General features: G+C 45.5%; 1 protein-coding gene across 1 annotated transcript in view; it reads right to left on the bottom strand.

Moving 5' to 3' along the window:
- The window catches only part of DNAH3 (dynein axonemal heavy chain 3), a 952,415-nt gene that overhangs the window by 638,916 nt on the left and 287,987 nt on the right, over window positions 1–25,512 (bottom strand). Inside the window, exon 7 of the mRNA XM_063934423.1 lies at window positions 7,946–8,141. Within this exon, the coding sequence (XP_063790493.1) occupies window positions 7,946–8,141 (196 nt within the window). The remainder of the gene's footprint in view (window positions 1–7,945; window positions 8,142–25,512) is intronic.

Here is a 25,512-nt window from a genome sequence, read left to right as displayed (position 1 = left end):
GTAATATGCTGTGCTGAGGCGACATTCGATTCCACTCTGTATGAATGGTTCAGTGCAACCGGAGGGAGAAAGAGAAAAATAAGATTTTACTTACCGATAAATCTATTTCTCGTAGTCCGTAGTGGATGCTGGGGACTCCGTCAGGACCATGGGGATTAGCGGCTCCGCAGGAGACAGGGCACAAAAATAAAGCTTTAGGATCAGGTGGTGTGCACTGGCTCCTCCCCCTATGACCCTCCTCCAAGCCTCAGTTAGGATACTGTGCCCGGACGAGCATACACAATAAGGAAGGATTTTGAATCCCGGGTAAGACTCATACCAGCCACACCAATCACACCGTACAACTTGTGATCTGAACCCAGTTAACAGTATGACAACGTAGGAGCCTCTGAACAGACGGCTCACAACAAGAACAACCCGATTTTTTTGTAACAATAACTATGTACAAGTATTGCAGACAATCCGCACTTGGGATGGGCGCCCAGCATCCACTACGGACTACGAGAAATAGATTTATCGGTAAGTAAAATCTTATTTTCTCTAACGTCCTAGTGGATGCTGGGGACTCCGTCAGGACCATGGGGATTATACCAAAGCTCCCAAACGGGCGGGAGAGTGCGGATGACTCTGCAGCACCGAATGAGAGAACTCCAGGTCCTCTTTAGCCAGGGTATCAAATTTGTAGAATTTTACAAACGTGTTCTCCCCCGACCACGTAGCTGCTCGGCAGAGTTGTAATGCCGAGACCCTTCGGGCAGCCGCCCAGGATGAGCCCACCTTCCTTGTGGAATGGGCCTTGACAGATTTAGGCTGTGGCAGGCCTGCCACAGAATGTGCAAGTTGAATTGTGCTACAAATCCAACGAGCAATCGTCTGCTTAGAAGCAGGAGCACCCAGCTTGTTGGGTGCATACAGTATAAACAGCGAGTCAGATTTTCTGACTCCAGCCGTCCTTGAAATATATATTTTCAATGCCCTGACAACGTCCAGCAACTTGGAATCCTCCAAATCGCTAGTAGCCGCAGGCACCACAATAGGCTGGTTCAGGTGAAACGCTGACACCACCTTAGGCAGAAAATGAGGACGCGTCCGCAGTTCTGCCCTGTCCGAATGGAAAATCAGATATGGGCTTTTATACGATAAAGCCGCCAATTCTGACACTCTCCTGGCTGAAGCCAGGGCCAGTAGCATGGTTACTTTCCATGTAAGATATTTCAAATCCGCCGATTTGAGTGGCTCAAACCAATGGGATTTGAGAAAATCCAAAACTACATTAAGGTCCCACGGAGCCACTGGGGGCACAACCGGGGGCTGTATATGTAGTACTCCTTTTACAAAAGTCTGGACTTCAGGAACTGAAGCCAATTCTTTCTGGAAGAAAATCGACAGGGCCGAAATTTGAACCTTAATGGACCCCAACTTGAGGCCCATAGACAATCCTGTTTGCAGGAAATGTAGGAATCGACCCAATTGAAATTCCTCCGTGGGGGCCTTCCTGGCCTCACACCACGCAACATATTTTCTCCAAATGCGGTGATAATGTTGTGCAGTCACCTCCTTCCTGGCTTTAACCAGTGTAGGAATGACCTCTTCTGGAATGCCTTTTTCCCTTAGAATTCGGCGTTCAACCGCCACGCCGTCAAACGCAGCCGCGGTAAGTCTTGGAATAGACACGGTCCCTGCTGAATCAGGTCCCGTCTTAGAGGTAGAGGCCACGGATTTTCCGTGAGCATCTCCTGAAGTTCCGGGTACCAAGTTCTTCTTGGCCAATCCGGAGCCACGAGTATCGTTCTTACTCCCCTTTGCCGTATAATTCTCAGTACTTTGGGTATGAGAGGCAGAGGAGGAAACACATACACTGACTGGAACACCCACGGTGTTACCAGAGCGTCCACAGCTATTGCCTGAGGGTCTCTTGACCTGGCGCAATACCTGTCCAGTTTTTTGTTGAGGCGAGACGCCATCATATCCACCTTTGGTTTTTCCCAACGGTTCACAATCATGTGGAAGACTTCTGGATGAAGTCCCCACTCTCCCGGGTGTAGATCGTGTCTGCTGAGGAAGTCTGCTTCCCAGTTGTCCACTCCCGGAATGAACACTGCTGACAGTGCTATCACATGATCTTCCGCCCAGCGAAGAATCCTTGCAGCTTCTGCCATTGCTCTCCTGCTTCTTGTGCCGCCCTGTCTGTTTACGTGGGCGACTGCCGTGATGTTGTCCGACTGGATCAACACCGGCTGACCCTGAAGCAGGGGTTTTGCCAGGCTTAGAGCATTGTAAATCGCTCTTAGCTCCAGTATATTTATGTGAAGAGACATCTCCAGGCTTGACCATACTCCCTGGAAGTTTCTTCCCTGTGTGACCGCTCCCCAGCCTCTCAGACTGGCATCCGTGGTCACCAGGACCCAGTCCTGTATGCCGAATCTGCGGCCTTCTAACAGATGAGCACTCTGCAACCACCACAGAAGAGACACCCTTGTCCGTGGCGATAAGGTTATCCGCTGATGCATCTGCAGATGCGATCCGGACCATTTGTCCAGCAGATCCCACTGAAAAGTTTGTGCGTGGAATCTGCCGAATGGGATTGCTTCGTAAGAAGCCACCATCTTTCCCAGGACTCTTGTGCATTGATGCACAGACACTTTTCCTGGTTTTAGGAGGTTCCTGACAAGTTCGGATAACTCCTTGGCTTTCTCCTCCGGAAGAAACACCTTTTTCTGAACCGTGTCCAGAATCATTCCCAGGAACAGCAGACGTGTTGTCGGGGTCAACTGAGATTTTGGAAAATTCAGAATCCACCCGTGTTGTTGCAGCACTACTTGGGTTAGTGCTACTCCGTCCTCCAGCTGTTCTCTGGACCTTGCCCTTATCAGGAGATCGTCCAAGTAAGGGATAATTAATACGCCTCTTCTTCGCAGAAGAATCATCATTTCGGCCATTACCTTGGTAAAGACCCGAGGTGCCGTGGACAATCCAAACGGCAGCGTCTGAAACTGATAATGACAGTTTTGCACCACGAACCTGAGGTAACCTTGATGTGAAGGGCAAATTGGGACATGCAGGTAAGCATCTTTTATGTCCAGGGACACCATAAAGTCCCCTTCTTCCAGATTCGCTATCACTGCTCTGAGTGATTCCATCTTGAAACTGAATTTTTGTATGTACAGGTTCAAAGATTTCAGATTTAGAATAGGTCTTACCGAGCCGTCCGGCTTCGGTACCACAAATAGCGTGGAGTAATACCCCTTTCCCTGTTGTAGGAGGGGTACCTTGACTATCACCTGCTGAGAAAACAGCTTGTGAATGGCTTCCAATACCGTCGCCCTGTCTGAGGGAGACGTTGGCAAAGCAGACTTTAGGAACCGGCGAGGGGGAGACTTCTCGAATTCCAACCTGTAACCCTGAGATACTACCTGCAGGATCCAGGGGTCCACCTGTGAGCAAGCCCACTGCGCGCTGAAATTCTTGAGTCGACCCCCCACCGTTCCTGAGTCCGCTTGTAAAGCCCCAGCGTCATGCTGAGGGCTTTGCAGAACCCGCGGAGGGCTTCTGTTCCTAGGAAGGAGCTGCTTGCTGCCCTCTCTTACCCTTTCCTCTGCCTCGGGGCAGATATGACTGTCCTTTTGCCCGCTTGTTCTTATAGGACCGAAAGGACTGCGGCTGAAAAGACGGTGTCTTTTTCTGTTGGGAGGGGGTCTGAGGTAAAAAGGTGGATTTCCCGGCCGTTGCCGTGGCCACCAGATCCGATAGACCGACGCCAAATAATTCCTCCCCTTTATACGGCAATACTTCCATATGCCGTTTGGAATCCGCATCACCTGACCACTGTCGTGTCCATAAACTTCTTCTGGCAGATATGGACATCGCACTTACTCTCGATGCCAGAGTGCAAATATCCCTCTGAGCATCTCGCATATAAAGAAAAGCATCCTTTAATTGCTCTAAAGTCTGTAAAATACTGTCCCTATCCAGGGTATCAATATTTTCAGTCAGGGAATCCGACCAGACCACCCCAGCACTGCACATCCAGGCTGAGGCGATGGCTGGTCGCAGTATAACACCAGTATGTGTGTATATACTTTTTAGGGTAGTTTCCAGCCTCCTATCAGCTGGATCCTTGAGGGCGGCCGTATCAGGAGACGGTAACGCCACTTGTTTTGATAAGCGTGTGAGCGCCTTATCCACCTTAGGGGGTGTTTCCCAGCGCGCCCTAACCTCTGGCGGGAAAGGGTATAATGCCAATAACTTTTTTGAAATTAGCCCTTTTCTATCTGGGTTAACCCACGCTTCATCACATACATCATTCAATTCCTCTGATTCAGGAAAAACTACAGGTAGTTTTTTCACCCCCCACATAATACCCCTTTTTGTGGTACTTGTAGTATCAGAGATATGCAAAGCCTCCTTCATTGCCGTGATCATATAACGTGTGGCCCTACTGGAAAATACGTTTGTTTCTTCACCGTCGACACTAGATTCAGTGTCCGTGTCTGGGTCTGTATCGACCGACTGAGGTAAAGGGCGTTTTACAGCCCCTGACGGTGTCTGAGACGCCTGGGCAGGTACTAACTGGTTTGACGGCCGTCTCATGTCGTCAACTGATTTTTGTAATGTGCTGACATTATCACGTAATTCCATAAACAAAGCCATCCATTCCGGTGTCGACTCCCTAGGGGGTGACATCACCATTACCGGCAATTGCTCTGCCTCCACACCAACATCGTCCTCATACATGTCGACACACACGTACCGACACACAGCAGACACACAGGGAATGCTCTATTGAAGACAGGACCCCACTAGCCCTTTGGGGAGACAGAGGGAGAGTTTGCCAGCACACACCCAAGCGCTATAATATATATGGGAACAACCCTATATAAGTGTTGTATCCTTATAGCAGCTTAAATATAGTAATATCGCCAAAAAAAGTGCCCCCCCTCTCTGTTTTACCCTGTTTCTGTAGTGCAGTGCAGGGGAGAGTCCTGGGAGCCTTCCTCACAGCGGAGCTGAGCAGGAAAATGGCGCTGTGTGCTGAGGAGAATAAGCCCCGCCCCCTATTTCGGCGGGCTCTTCTCCGGAGTTTGTGAGATCTGGCAGGGGTTAAATACATCCATATAGCCTCAAAGGCTATATGTGATGTATTTTTAGCCATAAAAAGGTATTATACATTGCTGCCCAGGGCGCCCCCCCAGCGCCCTGCACCCTCCGTGACCGCTGTGTGAAGTGTGCTGACAACAATGGCGCACAGCTGCAGTGCTGTGCGCTACCTCAGGAAGACTGAAAAGTCTTCTGCCGCCTGCTTCTGGACCTCTTCCATCTTCGGCATCTGCAAGGGGGGTCGGCGGCGCGGCTCCGGGACGAACCCCAGGGTGAGACCTGTGTTCCGACTCCCTCTGGAGCTAATGGTGTCCAGTAGCCTAAGAAGCCAATCCATCCTGCACGCAGGTGAGTTCACTTCTCTCCCCTAAGTCCCTCGATGCAGTGAGCCTGTTGCCAGCAGGACTCACTGAAAATAAAAAACCTAAAAACTTTTTCTAAGCAGCTCTTTAGGAGAGCCACCTAGATTGCACCCTGCTCGGACGGGCACAAAAACCTAACTGAGGCTTGGAGGAGGGTCATAGGGGGAGGAGCCAGTGCACACCACCTGATCCTAAAGCTTTATTTTTGTGCCCTGTCTCCTGCGGAGCCGCTAATCCCCATGGTCCTGACGGAGTCCCCAGCATCCACTAGGACGTTAGAGAAATTAGGACACTCTCCCTGTTGATTTAGCGCCGGTGAAACAGCACAATGTTGTATGTATGCATGTTTTGGTGGGGGATTGGAAACCCTCTTTTTGGAATACACACCACCAGCTGCTGATTATAGTGCACAATCTTTCACCTCTACCCAGTGGTTCACATTTTTACAGGGAGACTGAGCCCAGCGTTCCCGGAGACCTGGCTTGCTGCACGCTGAAGATGGCTGCCCCGATCTCTGAGGGAAGGAGGGAGTGTTATTTACAACTCAAGGTCAGGAAATCTGCAGTAGACTGACAACCAAAGCTGGAGGAGGGGCTACACGTTAAGCGCCTTATAAACAAGTCTAACACCAAGGGCCTTATGTCAGGGATCCTCAAACGTGGACCTCAAGGCACCCCAACAGTCCATGTCTTAAGTTTATTCATGCTTGGCTACAGGTGACTTAAAAAGCACCTCCGTCAGTTTTTTTTAACCATCGTCTGTGCTGATACATGGATATACCTAAAACCTTGACCGTCGGGGTGCCTTGAGGACCACGTTTGACGACCCCTGACATAAGGCCCTTGGTGTTGGACTTCTTTATAAGGCATCTCCTGCAGCATGGCATATTGAGGCAAGATGTATGCAGATACATCTGTAAATGTGAAAAGGGGCAACCCAATTTCCTTTCTGCCCTCATATAGTATATCTGTAACAAATGCACAGGAAAACATTGATTCCAAATCTACTTGACATTTTACACAGAGAGACACAGAAGTCTTTCATTAACACCTTTCAAGAGGATACTGCCAAGATTCAGGACGTTGCCTAAAGTGCACTGTGCTAATCAAAAGGTCTTGTTATCACACTCACTAAGAGGTTAATTAGCATATGGCTTCCTATGCGAGAATGTCCCATGAACTGTTTCCAAATGTTAATGCATTTTAAAACCAAAATACTTTATACATTTCTCATAAGTGCTTCATCCATGCATCAGTGAATTTTAAACATGCAATTCTACAACCATACATAGAGCACTACATATATAACATGTTAAAACACATTATTTAACGCACATTTACAGTATATGTAGCCTAGCACTGATTCATTCATTTAGATAATGGTGAATGCGCCACGAGTTTATCATGTGGGATGGGTCTCTGGCTACATGGCACTGATACTTACTACTGATAATGCCAGGTCATATATCTACGCCAGAGTTATTATTGTGTATGGATTGTTATTGTGTATGTAATGACCAGTCTTTCGGATGACCATAATATATATATATATATATATATATATATATATATATATATATATTAATAGCAGGAGGACGATTTTTACAAGTGACATATTTCTATGATGCCAAGGTCTCAGCAGGCACATCATATACCGAATTAAAGGTCTTGGTACACAGATTTGCAGAATCAGTAAGTGGTTGCTTAGTTTCAGAATTATGTGGCAAGACATCGGCCTACCATTTACAATGCTTCATCATTGTGCTCTGGAGAATGTGAAAGTTGGTGAACTCTCCCTGTGCACCTTCCGGGTGACCTAGTACATGTGACCTGCTGAGTGGTCTGGAAACTTTGACAGTTATTTGCATCCTCCTTGGGTGAAAAGGGGTAAATTGTTCTGCTTAGCAAACCTGTGTAAAACCGGACACATCAGCTAGTATATATGAAATGGGCGACAACCATGCAATTGCACAGAACTGATGCATCTCATGAGAGGATCATAGTTGTGTATGTTGGCTTCCATGCTCGATCGTAGCGAGGATGGAGATAGGACTTCTATTTCAGTCCGTTCTTTTGCACCTAGCATGTGACTGGTGTAAGTCATAATACTAACAATGACAGTTGCTGACATAAGAACAGTGGTGTAGGCTTAAATATGCATTCACATGGATTTTTATACACAGCTGGATGCTCTTGTTAGTAACATGTAGTAAGCAGACATACAGCTACAGATGCGTCCAACTCAGAACCAGCCACATTGCCATGTTACAGGCTGTGTTTAAAAAATGACAGTTAGGAGCTGATTGATTGGTACTTTATCTCTCTACACTTTAATTCTCACCAAGGCTTAGTAAAAAGCCTCTATGTTTTTGTACCACTGATGTTGGCTAGACCTCTAGAACCTCTTTCATTCTTGGGAGACTACCATTACCCCCAACTGCATTTATACAGTAGTACTCTCTTAACATTTATGCTTGTATTACTTACTGAGTACTCCAGAGTTTTTGCAATGACAACATCATGGGGTTCACAATGAAGAGGTGATTTTCATTCCATTCATGGGCACTACTGTAGGATGAGTGCCAGGGAACAGGGGCGCGAATCACCCGAAGAGGAAAAGAATGGAGGGTGCTAAAAATACACAGTCTGTCTTTCTCATCTGGATCCTTTAGGATATAGTCAACTACAAACATAAAAGAGGTCATCATTTAGGGAATATCTTAAATGTTTATGAAATGTCAATGACAATTTAACAGTTCTAAAATGTTATGCGGGCAAACATTATTTTGGGGAATACACCATTTTTTTTTGCAAACATATGCTATTCTTATTAATAATATTTCATTTGCTATACTGTATGTTTAAAACATCTTACCAAAAAAAAAAAAAAGCAAGCCAGAAGTCCTAAAATGCTGGTAAAGGGAAAAAGGTTCCATTCTGCATGTTTCGTAAAGTGGCATATTGCTGTCCTACACAGTGGGGGTCATTCCGAGTTGTTCGCTCGTTGCTGATTTTCGCAACGGAGCGATTAAGGCGAAAATGCGCATGCGCATGGTACGCAGTGCGCATGCACTAAGTATTTTAGCACAAAACTTAGTAGATTTACTCACGTCCAAACAAAGAATTTCCATCGTTGAAGGGATCAGAGTGTGATTGACAGGAAGTGAGTGATTCTGGGCGGAAACTGACCGTTTTCTGGGAGTGTGCGGAAAAACGCAGGCGTGTCACGATAAAACGCGGGAGTGTCTGGAGAAATGGGGGAGTGGCTGGCCAAACGCAGGGCGTGTTTGTGACGTCAAACCAGGAACTACACGGACTGAGCTGATCGCAATCTGTGAGTAGGTCTGGAGATACTAATCTTTCGTTCGCAATTCTGCTAAGCTAAGATACACTCCCAGAGGGCGGCGGCCTAGCGTGTGCAATGCTGCTAAAATCTGCTAGCGAGCGAACAACTCGGAATGACCCCCAGTATACAGTAAGTACTTCAGTCCTAAGAAGCATACAGATAAAGTGAACCTAGGGCACAAAAGGTAGGATTGTGGTTGTAATGATCATAAAGCGACAAAAGCAATAAACAATGAATGCATTAGTAATATAAATGTTAATATTATTAAAGCCATATATTAAGATATATTTCTTTTATTAAAACTTTCATTGTATATTGCTAACTTTGCCTCACCATCATTACATTAACACTATATAATATATATATTATATATATATATATATATATATATATATATATATTTCTAATAATTTCTTGTTCATTGTTGTCGTTACATCATGATTGTTGTAATCCACATTTAATTGCTTATGTGTTTATCTTACTAAATAATCTGCTTTAAATACCGGTTCGCATATGAGACAAGTACAATTAATGAAGATGCAGAAACACACACACACATATATATACATACATACATACATACATACATACATACACACACACACACACATACACACTCATGATTTACAATATATTCAGGTCACATATACAGACAAGACTGCTTCTGCTATAACGTATTGGTGACCTATAAGAGCTGAAAAGTTGTCATTTGCATATGTGAATGCATGATTTTAGAGAATAGATTGAATTCTTTATTCATTGGCTCCATTTAATTTTGCTGGTTATTATAAACTTGGAATAAGTAAGCATATCTTTTGTTTTAAGAAGGATTTTATGCCAAGAAAGAAAGCTGTCTTAAAATGTCAGTATCAGTGTGGGTGTATTTATTCGTTACTACTTTACCTAATGGAAATCTCTTTCTACAATCTCTTGTGAAGAACAAAACTCATTTTCTTAAAAGACTGTGCTTGGGCCCTCATTCCGAGTTGTTCGCTCGTTGCCGAGTTTCGCTATATTGCGATTAGTCGCTTACTGCGCATGCGCAAGGTTCGCAGAGCGCATGCGCTTAGTTATTTTACTCAAAAGTTAGGTATTTTACTCACGGCATTACGAGGATTTTTTTATCATTCTGGTGATCGTAGTGTGATTGACAGGAAGTGGGTGTTTCTGGGTGGAAACTGGCCGTTTTATGGGTGTGTGTGAAAAAACGCTGCTGTTTCTGGGAAAAACGCCGGAGTGGCTGGAGAAACGGGGGAGTGTCTGGGCGAACGCTGGGTGTGTTTGTGACGTCAAACCAGGAACGAAACTGACTGAACTGATCGCAGTGGCAGAGTAAGTCCCGAGCTACTCAGAAACTGCAAAGAAATTTCTATTTGCAATTATGCAAATCTTTCGTTCGCAATTCTGCTAAGCTAAGATTCACTCCCAGTAGGCGGCGGCTTAGCGTGTGCAATGCTGCTAAAAGCAGCTAGCGAGCGAACAACTCGGAATGAGGGCCTTTGTTATGTCTGTCATATATGTCTTTGCATGCTGTTCATAAATTCAGTTAAGTATATACAGTACGTGTCAATTTTTTTAGTTATTTCGGCTGAAATCATTAATTTTGCCTTACCATTGTAAGACTGGCTAGAATATACAGTATTTGAAAAAAGCCTGCATATGCGGCAATGGCAGTTGTTGTTGTTGTTGGTACTTTTAAACAATGGAGAGGAGGACAACTCTCCCCCGGTAACAGGGTAAGTATGGGGGGTGGGACAGAGCAAGAGTAGAGGGCTGGGTGAGACAGAATACTTGGCATGGGATGGATATAATGGAACAGGGATGGGAGCGTGGGAAAGAGCTGCAGAAAGGAGGAGAGACTTAGCAGGGGGCAGAGCGGGACAGAGTAACAGTCAGGTGGGAGGGCAGAGCAGTGGATAGAGAGGAGGCTGGGTGGGTTAGATCGAGGGGTCAGGATGGAGTGGGAGGTAGACTGGGTAGTCTATCATAAAATTCTGGTAGCCTGTCTATTTAGAACATGTGCAGGGGAGCTAGATGGTGGCACATGCCTTCATACTGTTTGTTACTACTCCAACTGCTACCATTGTTGCACTAAGTTACCCCACCTTGACTAGCCTCCTTCCCTCACCGATCACAGTTACTCGACACAATCATCTGTTCCAAGGCTCATACCAGATGGATATAGCCTCAATGTCTCCTCATAGAGGCATTGTTGGAGAGAAAGAGATGGTAGGAGATAGAGGGGGAAAGAAAGGGAAAAATGGGAGGGCAAAGAGAAAGCAGGGAAAGGGGTGAGAGCTAGCGGCCAGAGAATGATAAGTCCATAATACTAGTCTATACAACAATATAATATTTCTATTTGGGGACAAGTAAATATGTAATCCCTTTAGTGCACACATCAGTCTCCTTTCCCGCTAACAAAAACAAAATGTACACAATACCTCATTCTCGAGGAATGCAGTAAATTTATCAGAAGACAGAAATGGGGGTGTTGGTGATGGAGCATATGGGATGTCAAGGGCTGGATCAGATAGCAGCAATTCACACAGTGGGGGTAATTCCAAGTTGATCGCAGCAGGAAATTTTTTAGCAGTTGAGCAAAACCATGTGGACTGCAGGGGAGGCAGATATAACATGTGCAGAGAGAGTTAGATTTGGGTGGGTTATTTTGTTTCTGTGCAGGGTAAATACTGGCTGCTTTATCTTTACACTGCAATTTAGATTGCAGATTGAACTCACCACACCAAAATCTATCTCTCTCTGCACATGTTATATCTGCCCCCCCTGCAGTGCACATGGGCCCTCATTCCGAGTTGTTCGCTCGGTATTTTTCATCGCATCGCAGTGAAAATCCGCTTAGTACGCATGCGCAAAGTTCGCACTGCGACTGCGCCAAGTAACTTTACTATGAAGAAAGTATTTTTACTCACGGCTTTTTCTTCGCTCCGGCGATCGTAATGTGATTGACAGGAAATGGGTGTTACTGGGCGGAAACACGGCGTTTCAGGGGCGTGTGGCTGAAAACGCTACCGTTTCCGGAAAAAACGCAGGAGTGGCCGGAGAAACGGTGGGAGTGCCTAGGCGAACGCTGGGTGTGTTTGTGACGTCAACCAGGAACGACAAGCACTGAACTGATCGCACAGGCAGAGTAAGTCTGAAGCTACTCTGAAACTGCTAAGTAGTTAGTAATCGCAATATTGCGCATACATCGGTCGCAATTTTAAGAAGCTAAGATTCACTCCCAGTAGGCGGCGGCTTAGCGTGTGTAACTCTGCTAAATTCGCCTTGCGACCGATCAACTCGGAATGAGGGCCATGGTTTTGCCCAACTGCTAAAAAATTTCCTGCTGCGATCAACTTGGAATTACCCCCAGTATGAGGTGAGACATGTGCAGTACCATACCTGGCCAGCGGGGGGAGGCTGTACAGTGGGAGCTAGACAGTCTTATGCAGTGGTCTCCAACCTTAATTGGGGTGTGAGCTACTTTTGAAAAATAATACCTCTGAAAGAGCTACCCCCAATGCGCGCGTTCCTGCAAAAGTGGGTGTGGTCTCTCAAAAGTGGATGTGGCCTCACAACTACAAGTATTGTCGTCCCCCCGTGTAGTGCCAGATACACAAATAATGCTCCCCAGCAGTGCCAGATACACAAATAATGGCCCCCAGCAGTGCCAGATACAATGCCCCTACCAGTGCCAGATACAGTGCCCCCACAGTGCCAGATACAGTGCCCCCCTGCAGTGCCAGATACAATGCCCCCCTGCATTGCCACATACAGTGCCCCCACAGTGCCAGATACAGTGGCCCCCTGCAGTGCCAGATACAATGCCCCCCCCCCTGCAGTGCCAGATACAATGCCCACAGTGCCAGATACAGTGCCCCCACAGTGCCAGATACAATGCCTCCACAGTGCCAGATACAATGCCCCCCTGCAGTGCCAGATACAGTGCCCACAGTGCCAGATACAGTGCCAGATACAATGCCCCCCTGCAGTGCGATACAATGCCCCTCTGCAGTGCCAGATACAATGCCCCCACAGTGTCAGATTCAGTGCCCACAGTGCCCCCACAGTGCCAGATACAGTGCCCCCCTGCAGTGCCAGATACAATGCCCCCACAGTGCCAGATACAGTGCCCATAGTGCCAGATACAGTGACTCCACAGTGCCAGATACAATGCCCCCCTGCAGTGACAGATACAATGCCCCCAGTGCCAGATACAGTGTCATATACAGTGCCCCCACAGTGCCAGATACAATGCCCCCCTGCAGTGCCAGATACAATGCCCCTCTGCAGTGCCAGATACAATGCCCCCACCGTGCCAGATTCAGTGCCCACAGTGCCCCCACAGTGCCAGATACAATGCCTCTCTGCAGTGCCAGATACAATGCCCCCACAGTGCCAGATTCAGTGCCCCCACAGTACCAGATACAATGCCCCTCTGCAGTGCCAGATACAATGCCCCCACAGTGCCAGATTCAGTGCCCACAGTGCCCCCACAGTGCCAGATACAATGCCTGTCTGCAGTGCCAGATACAATGCCCCCACAGTGCCAGATTCAGTGCCCACAGTGCCAGATACAATGCCCCTCTGCAGTGCCAGATACAATGCCCCCAGTGCCAGATACAGTGCCCACAGTGCCCCCACAGTGCCAGATACAATGCCCCCCTGCAGTGCCATATACAATGCCTCCCTGCAGTGCCAGATACAATGCCTCCGTGCAGTGCCAGATACAGTGCCAGATACAGTGCCCCAACAGTGCCAGATACAATGCCCCCCTGCAGTGCCAGATACAATGCCCCCCTGCAGTGCCATATTCAGTGCCCCCCCGGGCCAGATACAGTGCCCCCACAGTGCCAGATACAGTGCCCCCCTGCAGTGCCAGATATAATGCCCCCCTGCAGTGCCAGATTAAGTGCCCCCAGTTCCAGATACAATGCCCCCACAGTGCCAGATACAGTTCCCCCACAGTGCCAGATACAGTGCCCCCACAGTGCCAGAAACAGTGCCCCCACAGTGCAAGATACAGTGCCCCCCTCCATGCTCACCGCTGCTGGCTTCTTCTCTGAGGGACGGAAGGAGACGGGAGAAGAGGAGAGCGCAGCACAGCGCGCGCCTCTCCTGTCTATGACATCCGGGGGACGGTGAGGGTGATGGTCTCCAGCGGCAACGGGCATTTGAAATATGGCGCCGGTATGTGAGCCAATCAAAGCTTGCGGTCCGGCAGCCAGTCGCCCACCCAATTCCTCTCCAGCTGGGGTTAAGTAGACATGGAAAGTCAGCAACTCGGGTTACTGTTCCAGCTGTCAACCTTGACAAAGATGACTTTTAGGGGGATATTCAATTGTTTGAAAAGTCGGTTGGGTGTCTGGTTTTTTTTCCTGTCTATTAGATGCGAAAAAACAGACATCCAACTGACTTTTCAAACAATTGAATACCCCCCTTAGAGAGGGAAAATGGAAAGGTTTGTCTGCCCAGGGGAGACTGAGAAAGAGTGATTAAAGGTAAGAGAAAGTAAGCCCATCATGGGAAATATAGAGAAAGGCGAACCAGGGGAAAGTGAGAATATAAGGTGGCTGAGGGTAGATGTACAGTATGGAAGTGGCAGAGGGAGAGAGACAGAGAGAGAGAGAGAGAGAGAGAGAGAGAAAAAAACTAAATAAAAACTAAATAAAAAGAAAGACGGCCTAGACCTAGAGCAAAGTAAGAAATAGAGGAGGGCCGCCAGGAAAGAGGAAAATAGAAAGTGAAAGAGTAAGAAAAATACAGAATAAACTAAACACAAAAACAATACACCCAGGTAATGTTGGACACACCAACTTGTTCTATAAATCTGCAATTTTATATAATGCATTGTTCCCCGGTGCATTACTTGATAAACAATAAAGAAGTTAGGAGTACGTGGAAATTAGCTAGCTGCCTGTTACTAAAACAAATTGCTATTCCCTCAGAATCCACCACTTCCAGGAATACACTTGGGGTGTATCCTGTTGCCCAGAAACTTCCCCTCCACATGCTCAAATAACGCTTTCCATGAGTTCATCAAAGAATGATCACAGAATGATGTACACCCTGTGTCTGTGCCCTGATCTCCTTGTCTGCTGTGTGAACCCCTTAGAATAGCCTTAATCCTACCTGTATCATATCCTCTAGGAATATGTTCCTGCCTACAGTATGCTCTGTTCCCTCCTGCACTACCATTTACAGGTATGTGCAAGTGAAATATTAGTACAATGTATCATAACTTTTTTTTTTATATAGGCTATACTAGTTGCTAATGTAAAATATGAGATTCCTTTTGCAGCCTTATTGCAGCATTTTTTTTCCTTCAAAGTCTTTATTCAAAATCAATCATTTGGAATCCCCCCTCCAGAAATCCTGCAGACGATTGCCAAAGCGGGGCAATAATTCACCCTGTGATTGCTACGGTCCCCTGAACATTATGACATTGTGTCACAATAAGGAGTCTGGGTCGACAGGATCAGGAAGAATCTGAGCTCTGCGGCTGATCTCTAGGCAGCAGAGTGCATTCCAGATAGCATCCACCTCTAAATTAGGCCAATAGTGCGTGTTGGATCCTCAACTGGGTCCTTTAATGATCTCAGAGGCTGGCTGCTTTCATTGTTATGTCTGCACTCTGCTGCGTGGGCACTCTCCTCTAGTGTTATTGACATGGCTGAGGAGCTAATATTCAATAGCTTCTTCCTCCGTGGATCTATAGATCTCATCATAATGTTAAAGGTGGTTTCACATTCAAAACATATAGCACCTATGTCCCTGAAAAGCCAGCGGTTGCCGTTGTATCCAACAGATGCATCCTAGCTCTGATATTTTGTCTATTCTCTCAGAAGCCTGTGGAATTTTGGTCTGTGATGCTTCATGCTCAAAGACATAGGGCAGGATGCATTAAGGATAAAATGCGGTCGAAACTTAAAAACAAGGTTTGCCGTGTTCCTCATATATGCCTAGCTCTATATAGCAAAAATCTATCTGTTTTCCTGTCTTTTCATTCCGGCATCACGTAAAAACTACTGGATAAATGTGGATGGCTCACTATTGTATAGCTTAGTCACCTAGAAAGAAACTGAGATACAGTACGTATGATCTCGAAGTGAGGGAAAGGAGCAATAAAGGAAAAACAGACACTTGACACTAGACGTGTGCAGTGTGCAGGTTCCTCAAGTTCAAAATAACTATATGTACAGTGTATATATATATATATATATATATATATATATATATATAGATATTGCACACCCTGAAAAAAACTCAGAGCTGCACGCCCAGATCTCAGGACCAGCTGCTTCTCCCATGGCAGCTTTACGTGGCTTGCTCACGAGTTAAGGGGGGTACTCATGGAGCGATATTCTAAGCAATCTGACTAGATTGCTTAGAATATCAGCATGATCGCTCCATGTGTAGCCCCCTCAGGGATAGCGATGCGCGGTCCCGCACATCGCTATCGCTGCTGCTAGATTGGCCTGCATGCAGGCCAATCTAGCGGGTCGCTCACTTCACCCGCTGGGTGAAATGAGCGGCCCCCCCGTCTCCCCCTGCACGCTCAGCACAGATCGCGCTGTGCTGAGCGGCAGGAGTGATGTGTGCTGAGCGGTTCGCTCAGCACACATCTCTCCTGCATCGGCCCGTGGGTACTGGGCTTTAGTAGCCCCAAAATCTTTTTGTCTTAATCCCTGAAGGAAAAACTGCAAATATTGCTTACACAGACATTTTATGATCTATATATACAATAAAAATAAACAATATTAGATGCCACTACTACCTTTGTAAAATTAGTTCCACTGAGCAATAACAGGCGTTCACACGAGCAAAGCCGCAGGCAAATGCTATCATAGAATATATCTCAAAGTTATACTGCATCTCTAGATTCTCTGCTTATGATTATTGCTACTCACAGAGATGATAGATATTTTGACAGGAGGTAATTAGTGTAAGATCCTTTTGATGACTCCTAAGAATTAATTCCCTGGAATCTTCATGATGTCAGGTATATATACAACTGGATGATGGTAAGTGTTCAAGTCAGTGGTTCTCAAACTGGGGGCCTAGGCACCCTAGGTTGCCTCAAGGCACTTGCAGGGTGTCCTGAGTTGGTGGTGTAGGACCAATTTAAATTATTTATGGTCAATAGGCAAAACCATTGCTTGTGGCTTCCAATCATAAAATATGTGGACAAACAGAAGCAAATCTTGTCCCTTACCACATAACTGAACATAAGGATGGCATATATACACAATTTACTTAATTTTAATATATATTTTTTTTTTCTGAATTTCTTAATAAGAAACTTTTGGCCTGGGCCTGCCGTGAAAAAAATTCTGATACTTTAGGATGCTGTGACTCAAAAAAGTTTGGGAACCACTGCGCTAAATCATTGTTGAAACCTTCTGGATAAACCTTAAACATGTAAAATGCTTATTGCCTTAAAAGATCTTTATGTTGGTCTGCTGCTGTATGGTCAGTAGCAGTGCCATAACTAGGGTTGTGCAATCGGTGCCATCGCACAGTGGGGGTCATTCCGAGTTGATCGCTCGCTGCCGATTTTCGCAGCGATCAGGTGAAAAAATTGCATCTCTGCGCATGCGTATGCCCCGCAATGCGCACGCGCGACGTACGGGTACAAAGCCCTTTGTGGTTGTGCTCAGGTTCTAGCGAAGTTTTTCTTCGCACTGACGGCCGCAAGAAGATTGACAGGAAGGGGGCGTTTCTGGGCGTCAACTGACCATTTTCAGGGAGTGTTTGTAAAAACGCAGGCATGTCTGAAAAAACGCAGGCATAGCTGGGCGTTCGCTGGGCGGGTGTATGACGTCAAATCCGGACAGGAATAGGCTGAAGTGATCGCAAGCGCTGAGTAGGTTCAGAGCCACTCTGAAACTGCATAAAATGTTTTTGCAGAGCTCGGCTGCACAAGCGTTCGCACTTCTGCTAAGCTAAAATACACTCCCCAGTGGGCGGCGGCATAGCGTTTGCACAGCTGCTAAAACTAGCTAGTGAGCTATCATCTCAGAATGACCCCCAGTGTGCAGAGCACTGGAGGCAGCACGGTTGCTGCCCCACAGCCCTCCTTTCTGGCTAGCAAAGTGCCTGGAATTTAAAACACTATGCTCCAGAAAATTTAGCTTCTCCTGCTATGTGTGTATTAGAATTAGAATTAGAATCAGCTTTATTGGCCAGGTATACTTACGTATACTAGGAATTTGTCTTCGGTTTGCTACACAACAGCCAAGTAGGTAACAGAGAAGCAGGTGGGGGTGGGAGTGGGGGGGGCAAGTAAAGTCATACAGATAGGCATACCGTAGGGACACAAGTTAGTTACATGTACGTCTAGTCAGTCAATGTTCAGGAGTTCAGCAGGCAGGTATAGAACCGTATGCGCAAAAATGCCCATGTGCAGAATGGTACGCGGTGCTTCCATCACCTACCCATATGCTTGGTTTGAGTCATTATCAGCGCACACTTACACCAACCTATACTTGGTGGAAAAAAAAGTCTGAGCACAGGCGTATGTACGTTTCCGTCTAATCAGACATGGCCCTGTAGTTTTGTCGACAAGCCCTCTCTGAACTCTGCCTACTTGAGAACACCATTATAGCCCAGTTACGTCCTTTAATCACAGTCATCGATGAGACTGAAATGTGTGCGATCGTCATGGACCGTATTTGCGCAGTGAGGAGACATGCATGATACTATCCGCAAACAAGCGTTTGTAGAAATCATCATCAATTATTATCTTTTTACAGTGTTCCATAAACCTATATTTCAAGTAGCTCTTCCAATATATACAGAAATTGTAAAGAAAATAACAAAACGCGTACAACCTTTAATATAGCATTATAGATTTTACACACTAGATACAACTTCAGCCATTGTATTTACTGTATGATATCGTGAGGAAGATGTTCTAGCACATTTTTAAAAAGCCTTGAGGTTTAATTGGCAACCAATTTCCTATCTTGTTCTGTACTTCTAAAACTCAGTGTTCATTCAATGGTTAGAGATAACTTGGGGCTAGTAAATTCTTTACAATTTACTTCTTGTATAAATTGCAATAACATTCTCTGGAAGGTAAGTATTAAGAAGATTATCTTGTTTTACAATGTTGTAGCTCTTGTTCAAAATAATTGTATTAATTAATAATAATAATAATAATAATAAGGAATAATTCAATTCAGTGACAAAAGTCAGACTGCTGTCTCGTCTCTTTTGTTTGCCATCTTTATTAAATTAATTTGTGGTTAGAAATCTAATGAGGTAGCCAATAATCAATTGCACTGATGAGAGAAGTGAATAATAGTGACACTTATTGAACTAAGGTCCTGATTTATAGATGGATGAAAATTCGATGGCACATGTAAGAAGTTTTGAATTTCCATCTGAGTTGAAAGAGGAACATGCAGGAGACGTCTCCGTAGAAAATCCCAGCACTGCATGTAGCTGCAATCCTAGCACTGCAACCGATGTTGTGCGGTGGGATCCAACATCGTGACTATCGGCCGTGACGTTCACGTAGACTGCCAGTTGAGTAAGCCTCAGCTTATGCAGTTGAACAACAGAATGGGGGTCTGCAAGGCCAGGAAATGATACACAGACCCTTGGCTCTTTTCTCCAAGAAAATGAGGGAGACAGAACCCATCCCCCCCCCCCCCCCCCCCCCCCCACACACACACACACACACACACACACACACACACACACACACACACACACTCACATTTCCAGAAACACAGGCAACTCTGCCCCCTCCCCACCCACTCAATGCCGCTGCCTGTCAATCAGGCAACAGCAGAGTGGAACTACGCAGTACGGCCATGCACAGCCGCAGATTCCAAATAATCGCGGGTCTGCTAGTGTCATCCCTCCTGCGACCATCTCTAAATCAGGCACTAAATACACTGTATGTGCAAACAGCAGATACTCAGCAAGCTTTGGCATATGCAGATACAGATAGAAAACAACAGGGTCCAAAAAGATTATTTACAACTGATTCTATTTACCAGTGCAACGGGACATGTGGGGGCATGAAACCTGAGAAATAAAATGGTTGTAACCCTACTGCTTTGGTCATACCCTTGACTCACCCCGGGAATCTGAAAATGAAAAGGTGGTAACCCTACACCTATAGTATGAAAAGAAAATAATCAAATCACAATTTTGAAATAAAGATTGCTTGAAAAAAATTCTTCCTAAATTCTTTATTTAATGTCTCTACTCACCTATACTCCCAGAACCTGTGGAAGACTTTACGATGGGATATAATGAAGTCCGAGATCGCCGGAATTGCGGGATGCCGGCTGATCTCGGACATTTGTTTAAAGCGGCAATCACTAATACCGCTTTTAGACCTAAATAGCGGGTCGCAGCCGGGAGCCTGACACGGGTGCTACCCGGCTGCGACCCACGTCAGCCCCCATTTAGACCGGAGTCACCAATCCGGCATATTGTCGGGTTGGTGACGTTGCCGGTGACGGCGCTTGGTGGTCACATGATCTCCAAGCGCCGCCCGCTCATACACTGTAAACAGGAAGCCGGGTCTCGCGATCCGGCACCCGTTTACACTGAACAGTTTACCGGGTTGAACACGCGTTCAACCCCGCAAACTACCCGAGTTGGAATACCGGGTGACTCGACCCGGATTATTCCAACTCTGCCCTTTTACACCGAGCAGCAACACGGGTTATGCACGTTCATGTGCAATAACCCGTATTATGGCCCTCATTCAGAGTTGTTCGCAGCAGTTCATTGCATCGCAAACGGCAAAAAAAATTGCAAACTGCGCATGCGCGAAAGCTGAAGTGCGCGTGCGCAAAGGGAGCGATACGACGCTTGTACAAAATTACTAACTGAAAATCTGCTCGTAGTACACCACCGAAAACAGGGAGTGACGGAGGCGTGACAGAGGCTCGGCTTCGCTATCTAACGAAATGGGCGTGAAAGTGGGCGGCTAGTGTGGGAGTATGCAACCAGCAGTAGGCGTGTTTTTGGCAAAAATGCGTATCCGATGGTAAAATGTACACAACAAATGTTCGCTATCTTGTCGCAGCCGAGGAGTAAGGCCGTGTACATACGATGAGATTCGGAATCATCCGATTCTCACTGTGCGACGGGGGGCCGGGTCGGCACTTAGCCAGTATCGCAAGCACATAATGAGTGTGCTTGCGATCCTGGTTCTGTGCGATTTTGGCTAAGTGTCAATCCTGACTATCTCTTCTATAGAGATAGTCAGGATTGACTTGCCTGCACAGCCTATTTTTTCGGCCGATGCCGACCGCGCGGGGCCGCGCATCGGCATCGGATCGGGATCGCAAGGTGACTGTCACCTTGCGATCTGCACTATCTTTTCTTCCGATTCTGACTATATAGTCAGAATCGGAAGAAAAGATCTTACCGTGTGTATACACCTTAAGTCTGCAGCTACTCTGCACTTGCGAAGTACTGTTACAAGTGTGTCTGCTCTAATTAGCAATTAATTAGCAAATTAATTCACCTGTTGACCAATTACTTGGCAAACACTGCTCTGACAAAATACTACAAACAGCAATTGTCTGGGCACATGACATTTTTATTGTTAGCACCTATAAATCTGACACGCTCCCAAATAATGCACTGTTTTTTTTTATTTTCAAAATAAACTTTGATGTTAAATGCATGTTGTAATTATTTCTTTAATACTATCAAATGTAATCAAGTGTGAATAAACCAACTTATAAACTACATCAGCTAAATCTTCTCGACATAGACATATTCCTTTGTACATACCAAATAACATGAACAACATAATGCAGCCTACACTTAATGTTACTTAATACAATTTATTTTTAATTTGGTGGGAATATGTGTCCATATCTAATACTATGCCATGTTGCCCCTAGTAACCCAAGGTCCTATTTTGTTTTTTTTTATTTATATGCCCAGTTAAGTGTTGTGCAAGGCATACATGTTTTAAATTATAATATGCAATGTTTCTATGAATATTCTTATCGTTCCCTTGTTCCACAAATGTCAATATGCCATGTTAAAGTTTACAGGGCACAGTTTTCCATAGTGCATAACCTTTAATAAAACACACAAACAATTTTGTAATCAATATTTTTTTACTTCAAAAAAATAAATTAAATCAGAAACACAACATGGCTACAAATGAGCATCACATACAAAGATGGACATAGCAACAAGCAGATGCCAGTGGCAAAATTCACAGAGCAGAACCCAGTACTATGGTAACTCCATCTTCTGACAAAATATGATGTTTAATATTTAATAAGTCTATGTTGTGAACCCCCAGCCAGATGAAACTTTTAGGGGAACTGAGGTCGATTTTGGAACCAACACACAAACACAACCATACACAGCACGCTAGGAAGAGGAAGATGGCTCAGGTGTAGACGAAAATAACTCACAGGCTACAATTGAAATAAACACAAATATACCCTTTCACTTTGAGGGAGTTGTACATTCTGGCCACACAAGCCAAAAAAAAATAAACATCGAGGCAACATGTAAAACATGGGTGCTGCCCATCTGGAGAGACATCACTTTCTCTTCTTTTTACCCGCCTGATGTAGTTCTTCACGGCTCGGTCTGCGAAGCGACCTTCGAGGGCCCTGCCCAGTGGGATGTTCTTCCTGGGCAGCGGGAGGGGAGGGAGCAGATGTGGCTGGCTCTCTGCCACTGTGGGCAAGGGAGACAGCGATGTCCTGGAGCCCTTGCAGAATGGAATTTGCAATTTGTTGGAAGGAGGAGGCGAGTTGCTCTTGGCCCTGCCTGATCTCTGCCAGACCTTGGCAGAGTTGAGCTACACTTTGCTCCACACTGGTTCTGTGCTCAGTGAGCCAGACAGGTATCTGGCTTACCTCCCGGATCATACTGTCTTGAAAAGCATTCAGGCTCTCACCATACCTGGCAATTTGAGACAGGATGTCCGGGATAGCAGAGGGTTGGGTGGGGGGGCCAGTTGGAATCTGGACGGATGGAATCTGTGGTCCCACAGTGGCAGAGACACTAGGTCCCCCCACCTCAGCCTCAGCCACATAACCCTCCTCTGACTCTACCTGCTCACCCACCTGTGCTGTGTTATGTTCAAAGCAAATATAAGAATGAGTGGAAAAAGAGAAGAAAAAAACAACATGAGACTTTTTGAACCACTAAATTAGGAATATGTGTCTAAACTTACCTGGCAAGTCATGTGCATTCAGTATTTCAGGCAGGTCCGTGTCCATATGATACACCCCAACCCCCTCCTCGTAACTCACACAGTCCATCGCCATCTCCTCAAGATCTGTGTACTGCACAGTGGCAGCTGGACCTCCCCCTGTTGCCCTCGAGGCATTCCACTCTGCAGACCTCTTGCCCTTCAGGCGGGATTTGAAGTCGGCCCAACTACATATGTGATGAAAAATAGGGGCAAGGTACAGAAAAGTTATGAATACCTGCTTTAATTGATAGTACACATGTTATGTATTTGGTTGCTATTAGAGATGAGCGGGTTCGGTTCCTCGGAATCCGAACCCCCCCGAACTTCAGCCTTTTTACACGGGTCCGAGGCAGACTCGGATCTTCCCGCCTTGCTCGGTTAACCCGAGCGCGCCCGAACGTCATCATCCCGCTGTCGGATTCTCGCGAGGCTCGTATTCTATCGCGAGACTCAGATTCTATATAAGGAGCCGCGCGTCGCCGCCATTTTCACACGTGCATTGAGATTGATAGGGAGAGGACGTGGCTGGCGTCCTCTCCGTTAGAATAGATAGAGACACTTGAGTTGATTTACTACTAACTTAGTAATTTTGGGGAGCATTAGGAGTACTCAGAGTGCAGAGTTTTGCTGATAGTTACTAGTGACCACCACCAGTTTTATTTATTATTTAATATAATCTGTTCTCTGCCTGAAAAAAAACGATACACAGTCACATACCATATCTGTGCTCAGCCTCAGTGTGCTGCATGATAATATCATCTATGTATATCTGACTGTGCTGAGTGCTCACTGCTCACACAGCTGAATTGTGGGGGAGACTGGGGTGCAGTTATAGCAGGAGTACAGTGCACACTTTTGCTGCCAGTGTGACTGACCAGTGACCACCAGTATATTGTCTGCCTGAAAAAGTTAAACACTCCTGTGGTGTTTTTTTTTTTTTATTCTATAAACGCATTCTGCTGACAGTGTCCAGCAGGTCCGTCATTCATTATATTATATCAATATTTACCTGCAGTAGTGTTATATATTTTTTGTTCATCTCTATCATCTTTATCATCTCTATATTAGCAGACGCAGTACGGTAGTCCACGGCTGTAGCTACGTCTGTGTCGTCAGTGCTCGTCCATAATTGTATACCTACCTGTGGTGGGGTTTTTTTTTCTATCTTCTTCATACTAGTAGTTTAGGAGTCTGCTGACAGTGTCCAGCAGGTCCGTCATTATATTATATATACCTGCAGTAGTGATATATATATATTTTTTATATCATTATCATCTCTATACTAGCAGACGCAGTACGGTAGTCCACGGCTGTAGCTACCTCTGTGTCGTCAGTGCTCGTCCATAATTGTATACCTACCTGTGGTGGGTTTTTTTTTTTTCTATCTTCTTCAACCACCACCAGTTTTATTTATTATTTAATATAATCCGTTCTCTGCCTGAAAAAAAACGATACACAGTCACATACCATATCTGTGCTCAGCCTCAGTGTGCTGCATGATAATATCATCTATGTATATCTGACTGTGCTGAGTGCTCACTGCTCACACAGCTGAATTGTGGGGGAGACTGGGGTGCAGTTATAGCAAGAGTACAGTGCACACTTTTGCTGCCAGTGTGACTGACCAGTGACCACCAGTATATTGTCTGCCTGAAAAAGTTAAACACTCCTGTGGTGTTTTGTTTTTTTTATTCTATAAACGCATTCTGCTGACAGTGTCCAGCAGGTCCGTCATTCATTATATTATATCAATATTTACCTGCAGTAGTGTTATATATTTTTTGTTCATCTCTATCATCTTTATCATCTCTATATTACAGTACGGTAGTCCACGGCTGTGGCTACCTCTGTGTCGTCAGTGCTCGTCCATAATTGTATACCTACCTGTGGTGGTTTTTTTTTTTCTATCTTCTTCATACTAGTAGTTTAGGAGTCTGCTGACAGTGTCCAGCAGGTCCGTCATTATATTATATATACCTGCAGTAGTGATATATATATATTTTTTATATCATTATCATCTCTATACTAGCAGACGCAGTACGGTAGTCCACGGCTGTAGCTACCTCTGTGTCATCAGTGCTCGTCCATAATTGTATACCTACCTGTGGTGGGGTTTATTTTTCTATCTTCTTCATACTAGTAGTTTAGGAGTCTGCTGACAGTGTCCAGCAGGTCTGTCATTATATTATATATACCTGCAGTAGTGATATATATATTTTTTTATATCATTATCATCTCTATACTAGCAGACGCAGTACGGTAGTCCACGGCTGTAGCTACCTCTGTGTCGTCAGTGCTCGTCCATAATTGTATACCTACCTGTGGTGGGGTTTATTTTTCTATCTTCTTCATACTAGTAGTTTAGGAGTCTGCTGACAGTGTCCAGCAGGTCCGTCATTATATTATATATACCTGCAGTAGTGATATATATATATTTTTTATATCATTATCATCTCTATACTAGCAGACGCAGTACGGTAGTCCACGGCTGTAGCTACCTCT

This window comes from Pseudophryne corroboree, chromosome 7, assembly GCF_028390025.1.
Source record: "Pseudophryne corroboree isolate aPseCor3 chromosome 7, aPseCor3.hap2, whole genome shotgun sequence".
Lineage (NCBI taxonomy): Eukaryota > Metazoa > Chordata > Amphibia > Anura > Myobatrachidae > Pseudophryne > Pseudophryne corroboree.
Note: the sequence above shows the minus strand (reverse complement) of the source record. Positions and strands in the feature narration are given on the sequence as shown.